General features: G+C 42.4%; 1 protein-coding gene across 1 annotated transcript in view; it reads right to left on the bottom strand.

The window, feature by feature from the left end:
- Positions 1-15000, bottom strand: part of fgf12a (fibroblast growth factor 12a) — a 33109-nt gene that overhangs the window by 16354 nt on the left and 1755 nt on the right. Inside the window, exons 2-4 of the mRNA XM_080440912.1 lie at positions 14045-14092; positions 8752-8862; positions 2463-2566 (exon numbers count right to left, since the gene is read on the bottom strand). Coding sequence (XP_080297038.1) covers positions 2463-2566; positions 8752-8862; positions 14045-14092 — 263 coding nt within the window. The remainder of the gene's footprint in view (positions 1-2462; positions 2567-8751; positions 8863-14044; positions 14093-15000) is intronic.

Genomic DNA, 15000 nt, shown 5'->3' on the forward strand with positions numbered 1-15000 from the left:
TCTGTGGTCTGGGGTTTTCTGAATAATTAGGCTGAAAAGTAATCTGAGCTTGGCCCTTCGACAGTGAGGTCACAGTCGATTAATCCCGCCCACTCTCCTCCTCGCCCCTCCCCTCCCCTATCCTTTCCTTTGGGGGGGGCGGAGCAGAGGCGATGATTGACAGGCAAAATCCCTCACCAGCGACACCCGCAGGCAAAGATTTCTTTTTTCATTGCAGTTGAAAAGGCTTTAGAAATGTGAGAGAAAAACACCTGCCATGGATCACTGGAATGGAATTTTCACTTAAAACCTTTTGTACACTTTTGAAGGACCAGGACAAAGACTTTGAATGTTGTGTAAAAGTGAATGTCATTAAACCTTTAAGGCCAATACATGCTCCTTCCAACGTCCAAACGTTTCTTCGGAAAGGGAGGTGATAAATCTACAAATTGACATCATTCCAAACTTCTGATGGCTGGTCTCAGAACGTGTGCACCTCCAGAAGTCCTGCCTCTCAGAACTTAATTGGATCTAAAGTTTCTTTTTTTTCCATTTCCTGAAATGTAACGGTTTTGGACGTAACGACATATTGTCGCCCAACAGCAACAATATGTTAAGCGGCGATGCCACACTGTGTTGCCTAGTTTGTGAAGTGGGAAGTGTTTTGCCTTTGTGTCTGTGGTGCTGAATGGCTGCGTCTACAGTACCTGACTGAGTTGTAATAACAGTCTGCAGAGTGATTGTACGGACTTTCCTGAACTCATTTGAGTGCTCAGTCTGCTCACAGAGCTGTTGTAGCTTTGAAGTTTACTCGGTTTGGCTTTAAATCTTTTTTTGTTTAGTTTTTTTGCTTTCAGAAATACACATTAAATCCTCCTTCGAGCTAAATGATTGAAGTCTGGTGATGTTCTAATTCTGTGCAGGCTAGAGGTGGGTGGTAAAGATTTCAACATAAAAAAAAACCCTGCACTGCAGAACCAATGCGACGGATGGAGGGCGGTTCTAATCTGGCCAGAGGCATTCAGTCGGTGTGATAAAGGCGTACACTAAAAAATACATATAGTGGGCATAGCTTTGTCACCGCCGGTTGCTTTCGCCGGCCATCCAAACCCATACAATGAATGTAGGATGGATGCAGAATTGAAATGGTAGGTGGAGATAGGTGGAGATAAGCAGATATATCTGATCATCTGGCTATGCAAGACCATGAACCTAATGGACCCTTATGGGTCTGTCATTTTTAGATTCTTTCAGAGACTGAGACCTCCAGGTCCAGTGAGTCAGTCAACATGGCTGACTGGTGATCAGACAGCACTCTGTGAAATGTCATTGCCCCATCCCTTTGTTTCCACTGTAATTGCTGTTGATAACTGGATTAGGAATTCTGAGTTTGAAGTTACATAACCAGTCAGCCAGGGAGATCTTCCTCTCTCTCTCTCTGTCTCTCTCTCTCTCTCTCTCTCTCTCTCTCTCTCTCTCTCTCTCTCTCTCTCTCTCTCTCTCTCTCTCTGTGTGTGTATCCCTCTCTCTCTGTGTGTGTATCCCTCTCCCATTCTCTGCACCACATTCGTGCTCCATCTTTACCAGAGGCATATGTCTTAATTATCTATGGTAACAGTTACACAGCTAAATCTGGAGTGCATTTTTACACTTTCAGCGTTAAGTTAACACTCTTCATTGAATGTGTGATCTCTACGATATCCATGAATCCTTCTGTCTGTTTCACAAAAAGCAACATAAACCTTCCTCCCTTGTCCAAGATGTCCTTTTATGACAATATGGCTCCTATACTATAATAGTAATAGAACAATGAAATCCGGTGGTTTTCTACCAGGTTTTATAGCTACAGCACAACATAATGGATCCCTAACGCTTATTAGGATAAAAAAAGAAGCAATCTTTTAAAGGTCTGTGAGCATTACACTGTTTTAAATGCGATACAAAGAAGCCTCTGCACTGCTCTAGAAACCCAGGAATAATAACTAATGCACAAAACAACCGAAAAGAACATCTGAAGAGCTCTTAAATGGAGCAGGGATTAAAGGCTTTCGAGGAGCCATGTCAACTCTTTGAAGTGGGATATTAAAAGAAACAACAAGAACGGAGAAATGTGTTAATGAGAGTGTTAAAATTAACTAACCCCACACACACACACACACACACACACACACACACACACACACACACACACACACACACACACACACACAGCTGGAAAGTATTACTGGAAAAGGTACACCTAGTCGTGCAAACAGTTATGATGACACTCACACTTGTCTTACTATCTTTGTGGGGACATCGGAACAACATTTTCATCGGAAATGTCAAATATTTTCACGACTGTAACCCTGACTCCAAAACAATGTTTTTCAGACATCAAAATTATGCTTTACTTTGTCTGGTGTTACCATCGCAGTGGCCCTCACAAATATAGTACAACATGACACACGCATAGCCGCTTGAAGAAAGTATGTATATCTTACTGAGCAGTAGAGATTGCCCTCTCCGTTCATTCCGATATACTCCTTGCTCCTCACTCCTTGGATGGCCACCACTCTCAGACCCACGGGAATAAGATTAAACAGAGCTACACACAGATAGATAGAGACAAAACAAAGAAACAGAAACAAGAGATTACAGAGAGAAAAAAGACAAATGATTTCTCAGTTCAACCTCATGCACTGGCCTCTGTCTTAGCTTTTGTTCGGTTCTTTTGCAGACCACAACATTGTGAGCTTATAGATCCATTACTTTCGGCACGGGACACTGCTGTACGTTGAAGTATGAATCAGACTCAATAGAGGCAGTGGAGGACGGAACGTACTGTAGAGCAGGGATCTTCAACGTTTTTTCAGGCCAAGGACCCCTTAGCAGAGAGAGAGATGAAGCAGGGACCACCACTACTTATTGTATAATATTAATTGTGCTGCAGATTAAACTTTTTCATAGACTTGTGTAGCGTTGAGTTGGATTCACGTTTTTTTTCCTCATGTATTTTCAGACCGTTTTACCACTGAGCTTGTAAATCGGCTAGTTTTGGCTAATGTTCATCCTGTAGTAACTCTGAGGACCCCCTAGGGGTCCCGGACCCCCTTTTGAAGACCCCTGCTGCAGAGTGTTAATGTTATGGCAGAGCATCAGCCAACAGTTGGATCCCCAAGGCTTCAACAGCAACTTCTCACTGCATTAAACCCCACCTGCTCTCTGGGTGGGTGGATTTCAATCAGCCCGGCCTTCCGCCAGAGGGGACATAGGTGCAGTGTCTGAGCCAGGGCTGCCTGTGTCGTTGGGATGATTGTTAAGTGGCAATGGGAAATCAGATAAGGCTGGCGGGGGATTAAGTGGAGACGTGCCAATGTGGTTCTGTCAGCCCAGCAAGATTCAATTCCACTCAATAAAGATCGACGTGCTGCCTGCTACTTTGGCCCGCTGATGGCATGATTCTGGCCTGCCAGCCGGCCACTGGTGTGGGCGACACGAAGGACTCTACTGGTTCCTGCTTAATTTACGCTCCATCGTGCGATTGCGTCACGTGCCGAAAACAGCAATTAAAATGTATACATTGATAGTTACATATACAGTAACTTCTGCAGTTACTGGGAGTTTGCGATCAGAACGGAATGATGCACCGGTGCCTTGTGTCTTGTTCCCCTCTCCCAATCTATTTCTTTCATTTTTCCATTGCTTCTGTTCTTCTCAGTCTCTCGTTCTCTTTCTGTTCATTTGTATGTTTGCTCTCTCTTTCTCTCTCTGTTCGTCTCCCTGTTTGTCCTAAACCTCTTTCCAGGTGACTGCCTCCATCAATTCCATGTCCAGTCAGGTATCTTCGAGGCTCCTCAGTCCACATTCATGGTTCTGTGATGTGACGCTGAGAACATGACACATCACAGCAGCTACATCTTTCAATTTAAAAAGAAACACCTGCTGCATTTTCTATACTGGGCACATGAGTACAATTTGATCAGGATCCTAGAAAGGATTTGATGTAATTAGTCTTATAAACATAAAGAAAGGTGCACAGATATATATTAATTTGTCTCCTATTGTCAGAGGCCCCTACACATGTATAGTATCTAAAATCAAAATATGATGAGTCCAGCAGCCAGTCATCATATCTGTGGTGGTCGACGTGATGACTATTCTAAAAGTGATTCCTTTTATACAGAACCCTAACCCTATCTCTTCTAGGCCTGTCACAATTATTACATAATAATAGCCTTATCGCAATTATTTGAGATAATTAATTGAGATAATATCTGTCCTGTGCAACTTCAAAGCCTAAAAGGCAAACAGAAATGTAATTTGTATTTATATGTTCCAGTGTTCAATGGCAAAAAAACACAATTAAATCGCTAATCACAATTATTTGTGTAACAATTAATCATCATGTAAAATGTCATAATCGTGACAGCCCTAATCTGTTCCTGAGAAAATAAAAACAGTCTACCCTACGCTCACACATCACGGAAGGAAGGACCAAGGAGAGTTAAAAGATTTCCAGGGATCTTTCATTCATCAAAAGGGCCATAAAAGCGTGACTCTAAGCCACCAGAGAAGCAGAATTTCTGAAAAAGGTTTCCAAAGGAGCAGTAATAGGCTAAAGGTGAATCCAGCTGCTAAAGTCTATTTGATGCGAGCAACACAGCCACAGCTGACAGGAAAACCCAGCCGGAAAGGTTTTGAGAAATGTGTATGTGTATGTGTATGTGTATGTGTATGTGTATGTGTGTGTGTGTGTGTGTGTGTGTGTGTGTGTGTGTGTGCGTGCGTGCGTGCGTGCGTGCGTGCGTGCGTGCGTGCGTGCGTGCGTGCGTGCGTGCGTGCGTGCGTGCGTGCGTGCGTGTGCGCGTGCGTTATGTGCACATACTGTATGGGAGTGTGTGTGTACGTGCACATTATTTGACATTTTGTTAAACTCTCCCTATACCTCATGCCTCAGATTTTACATGAGAAGGTTGTTGATATCACTGATTTGGCTTTTAGCTAATGGAAAATTGCAGCCAAGTGAACCTTTGTTAATCTGTTCCATTACACAGGGACATCAGCCCCACATGAGGCATGAAAAGCCAGTGCTGGATATGGTGCCTCATAATCAGAGATATCTTTCATGAGATTCAATTTGTGAAGGTAATTTCTGCAGGCGACCAACTGATGACTTTTAAATTAATGACTGCTGACTCAAAACTGAACATGGATGTTAATTAATTTAATGGTATTTCATGCCACCTTTAATTAAGTGCAATCCCGCCAGTCAATCACGCTTGCCAATAAAACCGGCCATATACCTGTAAGTGGTATGAAAGCCACCGTGATTCTATACCATTCTAACACAGTCTCCTCCATCACTTATTTTCAATGTGTATCTTACTGAATCAAACTAATGTACATTCTCAGTCTGTATTATATCAAATAGATAGATAGATCTTATTAATGTCAGCTAATTTAATATTCAATAATAATCAATTACAACCAGCATCTCACTCTGGAGTTAATGTTTATCAACACCACAGAGGCATTCAGAGAGAAACTATTTGTGTCAGAGAGAGATATACAAAATGTAATTGAGAAGTTGGTCTGGTTTTAGCACTAGAAGGATCACACCTGCAGTACCATGCAGCCAGTGTTCAACCTCTTGGTCCCAATGGTTCCACTGAACCACCTCCTGCAAATGAATTATTCCAGCTGTCACCGCTTGGGTCAAAGGGCCGCATGGTTCAAGGATGGGAGTAATCTATTATTCTAATAATCCATCACGGCGATCGATAGGTGAGTGCTGCTAGCCCTGAATACCAAGCTTTCTCCTTCCATGTCCATCAACTCTCTCTGTCTCTTGCTTCATCACTTTTCCCTCCCTCCTGTTTTCCCTGTCGCGTAAGAGCGACATCTACAGCGCCAGAGTCGATTCGTGTTCCCTCCTTTAAAGTCTTTAATTTTTGGCTCACTGTTTTCTCTTTCCTCTCTCTGCATCTCTGCGCACTTTCTCTGTCTTTCTTCTGAGAAATCTCTATAGCTCTGAAGTTGAGGCATCTCACGCAGGGAATTATTCATCAGGACCAAATGGAGAAGGAAGTATTTTTAGTTTATTTTTGCTGAATTATTCACTGCACTCCTTCCCTCACTAGACTAGCAGGACTGCTTAACAAGAGGATTACCCCAAAGCAAGGGAACCCCGGATGGAACAAAACACTCATTAGCAGTACCTCTCAGGTCATTGCAGTGGATCCCCTCAAAACTTACCAAAATAATAAAAGTGTGCAATAATATTAATAATAAGAAGAAGAAGACAAATACGAAAAAGAAGAAGAACTAGAAAAAGTGCTCCTCGGAGCACAGATCTCCACCAGGTCAGGTAGGTTATTGTGGCTTCCTGGGTGCGCTATAATAGGCCAATGTGAAAAGGGTGCCATTTCTTCTTAGGCCTTTCACGGCAATCGGACACAGCATTCATGATTTGAGGCATTTATTTCCAGAAATGTGTTTTGCTAAATTAGAGCTGCTGGTGGCGCTATAACAGGCCAATGTGAAAAGGGTGGCATTTCTTCCTCGGCCTAGTGGGAATGTGTGTGCGAAATCGCACGCTGCGCGCATGATTTGAGGTATTTTGTTCTAAACGGACCTATCCTGCAAACTTTGGAAGCCAATGTTAGCCAATTAGGATGGAATATGAAATATCGGACACATCCGCCGTGATCACATGATTATAGAGATACTGTCTACTGATTTGCGTGATTTTTGGACAGAATCTGATGGAGTAATATAAAGAAAATGTGTTTTACAAAGTCAGCCTCCTGGTGGCGCTCTAAATGGCAGATGTGAAAAATGCAGGGCAAAGGTTTTTCCTTGGCCTCTAGGGACTGTGCGTGCAAAGTTTCACGCAGATCGGTGCAGTTATAGGTAAAAACATGAATCGGCCTATTATAGCGCCACCATGAGGCTGATTTTGAATTCAAGTGTTATTTCTTCCTCGGCCTAGTCAGAATGAGCGTGCAAAAGTTCACGGAAATCTCATGCTGCGTTCATGATTTGTGGCATTTTGTTCAAAACGAACCAATCCTGCAAACTTTTGAAGCCAATCTTAGCCAATCAGGATGAAATATGGAAAATCGGACAGATCCGTGTTGATCACATGACTATAGAGAAACTGTGTTGCGTGATGTTTGGACAAAACCTGTAATATCAAAGAATTGTTTTGCAAAAATCGTCCTCCTGGTGGCGCTATAACAGGCCAATCTGAAAGATTCAGGGCAGAGGTTTGGCTTTGGCATCCAGGGAGTGTGTGTGCACAGTTTAGCAGCGATCGGTCCAACGGTGCCGGAGATTAGCTGCTCACAGACAGAAGGACACACGGACGGACGGACGGACGGACGGACGGACGGACGGACGGACGGACGGACGGACGGACGGACAGACGGACAGGGTGCAAGGGAGACCAACTACAACCACCACAGATGTGTTAGTTATATTAAATTAACATACTGCACTATACAATACAGATAAGCTAAAATAACATTTTATTTAAAAAAGGTTATGGATTGCAACTTTAATTATGAGACCCCCTCTTTGGAGAGGGAGGTGCAGCTTTTTCTCTTTAGCTGTTCTCTATAGCTTGTGGCGTGGGGGGGTGGGGTACCCTGGAGGCTATTAATCCATTGCCCGGCTATTGATAGCGGTGAAATATTATGACTCTAGCAGAGTGATGCTATAGGAATGCGGTTGTTTCAGGCAATGAGTTTCCGGCAGGGAAATACCACCGTGATGATCACATGGGCTTTAGAGCCAGAATCGATCAAAACAACGGCCTGTACACACAAGACATGGTATACCGTGTAAGGTACAGGAGGAACATTGGCACAGTTATTTCAATAGAATATGAATATCTGCCTCCAGGTCCTAATTTTGTTTCACTGTCAAGGTTACTGTCACCAATGAGGCGAAGCAATAAGAGTTAGGGAATCATTTATAACATGATTTTGACACCTTTATTACCACACTGACATCTCGAACTTGCTTATTTTGATGCTGAGAGGAAGAGGGCATTCAGCGTCACTTAGAGGAACATTTTGCCCTTTTCAACATCATCTCCATATGGGTCCTCACTATTGCTCACTATGGAATGGTGCCATTTCTGTCTACATGCTCTGTGTTTCAGAAGTAGACCGTGGATGGTTTGGAAATGTGCCTCCCAAAGACATCATTGGTAATTTCTGACTTTAAAAAAAAAACAATTTTAACTGATGCAAGAACAATGGCTTCTATTTTAGCATTCTAACTTTCCAGGAAGAGAAAGGCTGTAGATTGTTTTTAATGGCTTGGAATCCCCACCTATGATGCAAAGTGAGTAGATGGAAATGGTGCAATCTTATAATGAGCATCAGAGAGGACCACTTCTACAGTACAGTACAATGCAATACAATACCTCTAATTTATTATACAATAGAATAAACATTTGTTTATCTTCTTTTTAGACAGGACAATAGAGAAACGGGAAGCAGTGGACAGAGAGGGGAGAAGACATGGGAGCACACGACTCCTGTTGAAATCCATGCAGGATGTTGGAATTATACGGTTGATGTGCTATATCCAGCTGCCGGAATGCCCAAGAACAAAGATGTATTCAAATTATTTAAGTGCATTGGACTCCCCCAACCCTCATGAGTTATATAAGCGTTATAAATGGTAAAATAGCATGGCAATGTATTACATAACCAGATGACTCATTAAATGTTTAATGCTGCATGCTGGGAATTGTGTTTTCCATAGACCCGTACTCACTGTTGTCGCTGTTCTCGTCCTTGCAACCGTCGATGGTTCCATCGGGCTGCATCTGCAGGTAGAAACCCTGCTCGCTGAACAGTCGTGTCACGATGCCTTTCAGCTGCGGCTCTGAAGTACCACACGCACACACGCGCACACAAACACACATACACATACACAGACACACACACACACACACACACGCACGCACCATCGGCCAAGCCGCAGCCCCAACCCCACCAAGAATATGTCAGATACACAATCCTTGTGATCGTGACACAAAATATGACTACTGTATATAGATGTGGCACTGTGGGTGTTTATCTGAGTGTTTGTTGACCACATTTCCCCAAAAAACGGTCAGCCCACTGTCAGATTAGAGGACGGGTTAGCCTTTGTGACATGACAGCAAATCAATGAGAATACTGTTATGCTTGTGCCAAAATGCCTAACTGTATCTACTTCTGAAAAACATCATAATTTAGCATTTCCTTATTCATCTCTTCCTTGAACGTGTCCTGTTTTGGTGTAAAGCACTTTGAGCTAAATGTCATGTATTATTACCAATGCACTGCAGTTGCATTGCAACCCTCCGAGTTATGGGGGTCCTTGAAATTAAAAGGTTTGAGAACCACTGGTATAGATTATCAGCCTTCGTCGTTGCCGAGATTGGTTACCAAGGGCTACGACGAATGGAAAAATAGAAAAATATCATTTTATCACTGCAGCAACTGTGGTTATCACCTACTCTCTTCTTTTATCACTCTCCTCACACAAAGCAAATAAAGGGCAAATGTTTATCATTGATTATCAAATCCTTTTAACAAATAGAATCATGTTTTTGCATGCTACTAATGTTTATAGGGACATGGCAATGTATCGCCATGAGCTAACTGTTACCATTATGACCGTTATAACACCAAACCAATATAACTCTAAGTTTAAATCAATAATATCACGATTATTTCAAACTTTTGCCTCGATTACGATTAATGAAAGATTATGTAAATAATGTATAGCAGATCTATAAGCTCACAATGCGTCGCATCGCGAAGCGTTGTTAATTACGTAGTTAATTAGACTTATGGATGTAGTCGATTATAAATAATCTATTAGAATTGTTTGTGTCTATTCGTTGATACATAAGAAATGTCCAAAAACATTTCTTCTCGATTAGTCGATTAGTTCTAATTATCAGTTGCAATATATTTTTGGTTAATTGCCCAGCCCTACAGTCGGTGATATTTATTGATATCTTTAGTTCGCCCTCACTCAAAACTTTCCTGCCTAGTATTACATTTATTTATTTATGTACGATAAACCTGAGGCTATGTTATACACAAGATATTATCTCCAACTGTTATTTATGCAATGCTTTGACTTAGAGAGAGCTGTCCCAAAGTTTTTGAGCAACATTGAGCTATTGACATCTGGCAGCTGGCCAAGATGCCGCTGGGTTTTAGCTTGAAGCAGTTAGGGCAGCAGGCGGAGACAACCAGATTAGCCGGGGGGGCAATGAAAACCTTATAGCCATAGGTAAGGGAAGGGGAGAAATTGACATTACATTGACTATTTATCTGTGGCACTGAGGCAATTGGTGAAAAACAACCAACAGTTTGCCACTTGCAATGATCTTTCTCAAGATAAAGCAGGATTCTCTATTATGTGACAGGATAGTGACCAGAGTGAGATTAGATTAGATCAAGAAGTGTGCTGCTTGGACGTGATCTTAAAAGAAAGAAACCACTGCAGTGCTGTCAGTGCAAACCACGATAATGAGCGTCATCACGTCACGTTGAAGAGCTCATGCTGAAGAGATAGAAAGTGTGAAGGTGAAACTGCTTAGTGCCGTAACAACTTTGCTACCGTTCACTGGGGAGCGATAAAAGTACACAGTTGGAGACTACAGCTGTTGTTTTTTACGGCATGGCTCTGTAGGAGGCGGGCTGTGTGGAACAGAGTGTGTTTGTTTGGTTGTCTGGAGATAATCTCTCAAACTGCTGGACTGATCAGTGCGAAATGTCTTACGCACACTGCCAGTAGGCCAGGGAAGTACCTCCACACATTTTCTTTTTCATTATAATTATGATGGTCGGATCAGGCTGAAGCTTTGTCCAAATATGTAGTCATACATCATATATCATATAGGTGACTGACGTCATGGAGGACGAGCCACATGAAGTCTGAGATCCTGATGAATCCACGTCTGGTTACAATCTGTGTGTTTTAAACCTTTCTCTTCAGAAAGCAACTCTGAAATCTAAGACAGGATATAATTGTACACAGTCTGCATTCACATACAGTACATGCATCTTGGCCCAACAGTTAGTCTCAACTCCAAAACTCCCTAAAATTACCAAAACACTTCATGCACGTCTCATAATAGTAACAGTGGCAACAGTGGCTCACTCACTAAACAATAAAACACTAACAACAGGGAGCATTACATAAATGATGAACATCATTTATCTTTGAAGGTTGATTGATTCTTCACATACTTCAGTATTCCATTCAATTATATGAAGTATGTAAAAAGAATGAATCAGAAATGCAATTTGCTTCAATATATTGTTTTTTCCCCCCTGAATTTCCTGGGCTGCACTAATAATTTCAAGATGCAATTAAAAAAAAAATACAAAAAAACTCTCAAAGAGAGACCATGGTTTACAACATGGTCAATAATTGTGGCCCTTATCAAAATCACTGATTCCTCTCCTCTGTCTACCATACATTCTCCTGCCACTCTTCTTTCCCCACCAACCTGTCTTCCTTGATCCATGTTTCCATACAAAATCAATCCGAAGCTGTCCCCCTTTGTCTGTATGGTAACGGGACTACATAGGACACCTGGGTAGGCTTTCAGCTGAAATTGCACACAGCTGTGTGATTATTATTTTATTGTATTGTAAATGTTCTGCATTTCAATATGGTTACTGCAGAAATGCACAATATTTGCCAACATTCTGTTTTGACTGTTTTTAACAGTCTTGAAAACAATGTGTTAGCATTTGAAAAATGTGCTGCCAATGTTTTACAGGTGATAGGGTATGAATGAGAAAGGAGTTCTGGATCTTGGAAAATGTGGTCATTGAATGCATTTTGTTTGAAAGCAATGGAAAATGATTCACAGTTTGATCCACATAGACTTCTGTTTCACTGATTGTGTGACGAGTTTTGACAATGTGACTTCAGTTTTGAAAATTGCATGTTAGCTATTGGGGGGGGGAAATATATAGGCTATTAGTACTTTTGTATCCCTCTGCCTTGTCTTTGTCTTAAACTTCCTCACCTTTAGTTTAATTTTCAAGTTGGCTTGCTTTGCAAGGATGTGATAACAGGCCTGAATGACCTCCAAATTCGGAGCAAAGGTTGGAGGTGATTCATGCCAGTCAGTTCCAGTATATTCAGTTCCTCACGTGCAACCACTAATACAAATCTCAAGACATGAAAACTCAAACCGAGTAAAAAGAATGCTCAAAAATGTATAGGCCTTCATGCTTTAGTCATGACTTTGTAAAGGAAAACTACAGATTTTCAAGCTAAATCCCATTGTTCCGATGTTAGGAGATGAATAGTTCATCATCGAATGGAATGCACACCCGATGGCGCGAAACGTCACTTTTGAAGTCATATTTTTGCCAAACTATGTTTCATCTCCTCACATCATAACAAGGGGATGTAGGTTGAAAATAGGCATTTTTTTCCTTTAAGGCTTTATCTTAGATGATCAGTCTCTGACAGATCAAATTGGGTAGAATAGAGCGCAGAGCAAGGTGTCCCATGCCAGGCTTATGCCTCATTTGTGCTCCATCGCACAACGACGTCGCACGCCAAAAACAGCAGACCCTACTAGCTGTCAACACGTCGCGTCTGCGACGCGTGAGCTTGTACGTCGGCTATTTTCATGCGACGAAGTATGAATCGGGCTTTAGCCTGAGGAGTGACCTCCCATCAGAATGGGTTCATGTCTGCTCAACTGTACATCATCCAGATCATCAATCCACAACTCACCTACCCTCAGGGGAGGGACCATCAATTCACGAGACAGACCTTCCGACATTCATCACAGGCAAGACAGGGAGAACCGACGTGTTTGTGTGTTCTTGGAAGTGTGTGCATGTTTGTGCATGTGTGAAGGGCGAGTGTGTGTGTATATGTGTGTGGGCGTGGGGAGTGCCCACCTCAGTAAATCACATGTGATAACTGCACTTCTATAAATAAAGGCCTCAATATGGGCTGAGCGATTGCTGACAGCCCATCAGTTCCAATCGCTTGGCATGGGGGGTGATTGTGTATGTGCGTGCGTGCGTGCGTGGGTTGTGCATGGTCACTATACATGTGTGCATAAACAAACTCTAAACTATGCAAAGTAGGCCTACAATGCTAGTCCATACCACCTGTCTTTGAGATTGAAAATGCCTACCCTTGGTGTCAATGTGTCATCTTCCTGTGTTGTACAGTGTGACAACAGACATGAGCCATTACAATGTGTACAACTTTTACTTTATATACCAATGCAGAGAAACATACAGTACACATTTAGATATGTTGACAATGATGGAAGTATGATGAAATGGCGAATGAACACCTCTACTGATAACAGCCGACAGGTTTGACAGACGGAAAAAACACACCATATCGATGTACACCAACATAGGGAGTTCGACCACACACAGGGTAGCAATTAAAATGGATTACAGACACGATAAACCACACTAAAAGCTGTTTTATACTAGTGAAGTGAGAGTTTGTCGACAGCGTCAGCCAACAAAAATACCAACTTTTTTTGTTTCAGAATCTTATGTATTTTTGTCAGTCGCCGGTATCGACAGACACTCATCTTAGAGGTATAAGACAGCCCTGAAACACCGGAGGAACAGAACAAAGAGAGAATAAAAAACTGACGACCCAACACTGATTACCAAACAAAAATGGGGCAATGAAACAAAAACAAAAGAAGAGGCAGAGACAAATACAAAAAGGGAAAAGAGGAGAGAGCGACAAACGACGACGGAGACAGAGCATCAGCTACAAGAGAAACAGGTACGATTTCTTTTTCTTTTTTTTTCGAAAAAGCCACAAAGTAGGAGACGAAATGAAACCAAAGGAAGAAATCAGCAGGGAGAGGTTCATCGGCTGTCAGACAGGTGTTGGAAGCCCCCAGCCCCAATCCATCCCTCCTCCCTCCCTCCCTCCCTCCCTCCTCTCCCCGCCTACCCCCTCCCTGGCGAAGGGGAGTCAACATGGGCGCATGATGGGGTGGAGACGAGAAGAAAACACAGCACACACAGATGGAGGCTGAGCTACTGACCTAGCCTGCAGCCCTTACGGGACACCTGTGGAGGTTTCGAGGGCGCATCTTATGAAGGGGGAATAGAAGGAAAAACAACAAGCTTTTAACAGGCATAAGTCATAATTCTCCAGTGTATCGGCTATTTATATGCAAATATTATGGCAAATCATAGATATGTTCTGTAAAGGGATGGTGAACTGTAGAGGACACAGATTGTGACTGCTGGTCAGCAACAGTCTTGAGGAAAGGGATTACCTGTCTGTATGCAAATCTGTCTAGCCACCGTCTAGCAGCCTCTCCTGCTTAAGTCTGATTTAGACTTTGTCGTACAACGGTGCAACTTGCTGAAAATAACTGATTTTCAACAGACACACACAAACAAAACCCACAATACATCGTGTTAAGTTTTTTTTTTGGGGGGGGGAGTGACAGTGTCGTACGACCAAGCATAAATCAGGCTTTAGTGTCTGTCTGTTTGCCAGACTGTCTGGTTATGTCTTTTTTAAAGGAATCCGTTTTGCTTTTATGGTCATTTATGTGATCACTGCATGACTATCCACCTACAGAATCTGGTTTCAGCTGGGGTTTTTTGTCTGTCTGTCTGTCTGTCTGTCTGTCTGTCTGTCTGTCTGTCTGTCATTTGTTGAGCCTGTCTGTCAGTATTCTCTGTGCATTACTGTCTGCAGGGGATGGGTGAAACTGCCTGTCTTTCATCACATGACAAAACTATCTGGTGAAGGGGGGGGGGGGTTGCACCGCTCTCTTCTTGTTATCTGTGCACCAGAAGAGAAGAGAAAAAAGGGGGAACGTAGCCTACACTACAACACAGTAGTATGCACAGTTTATGTGCATCAATATGTCCAGAAACGATTCTTAGTCAGGCTACCTCCCTTCACTGCAGTAAAGTCCCCTCTGCAATAAACATTTACCATTAAAACATTTCATCTCAAAAGAGCCTTGGTGCACTGCGGTGC

Source organism: Gymnoscopelus braueri (genome assembly GCF_963280865.1).
Source record: "Gymnoscopelus braueri genome assembly, chromosome: 10".
Classification (NCBI taxonomy): Eukaryota; Metazoa; Chordata; class Actinopteri; order Myctophiformes; family Myctophidae; genus Gymnoscopelus; species Gymnoscopelus braueri.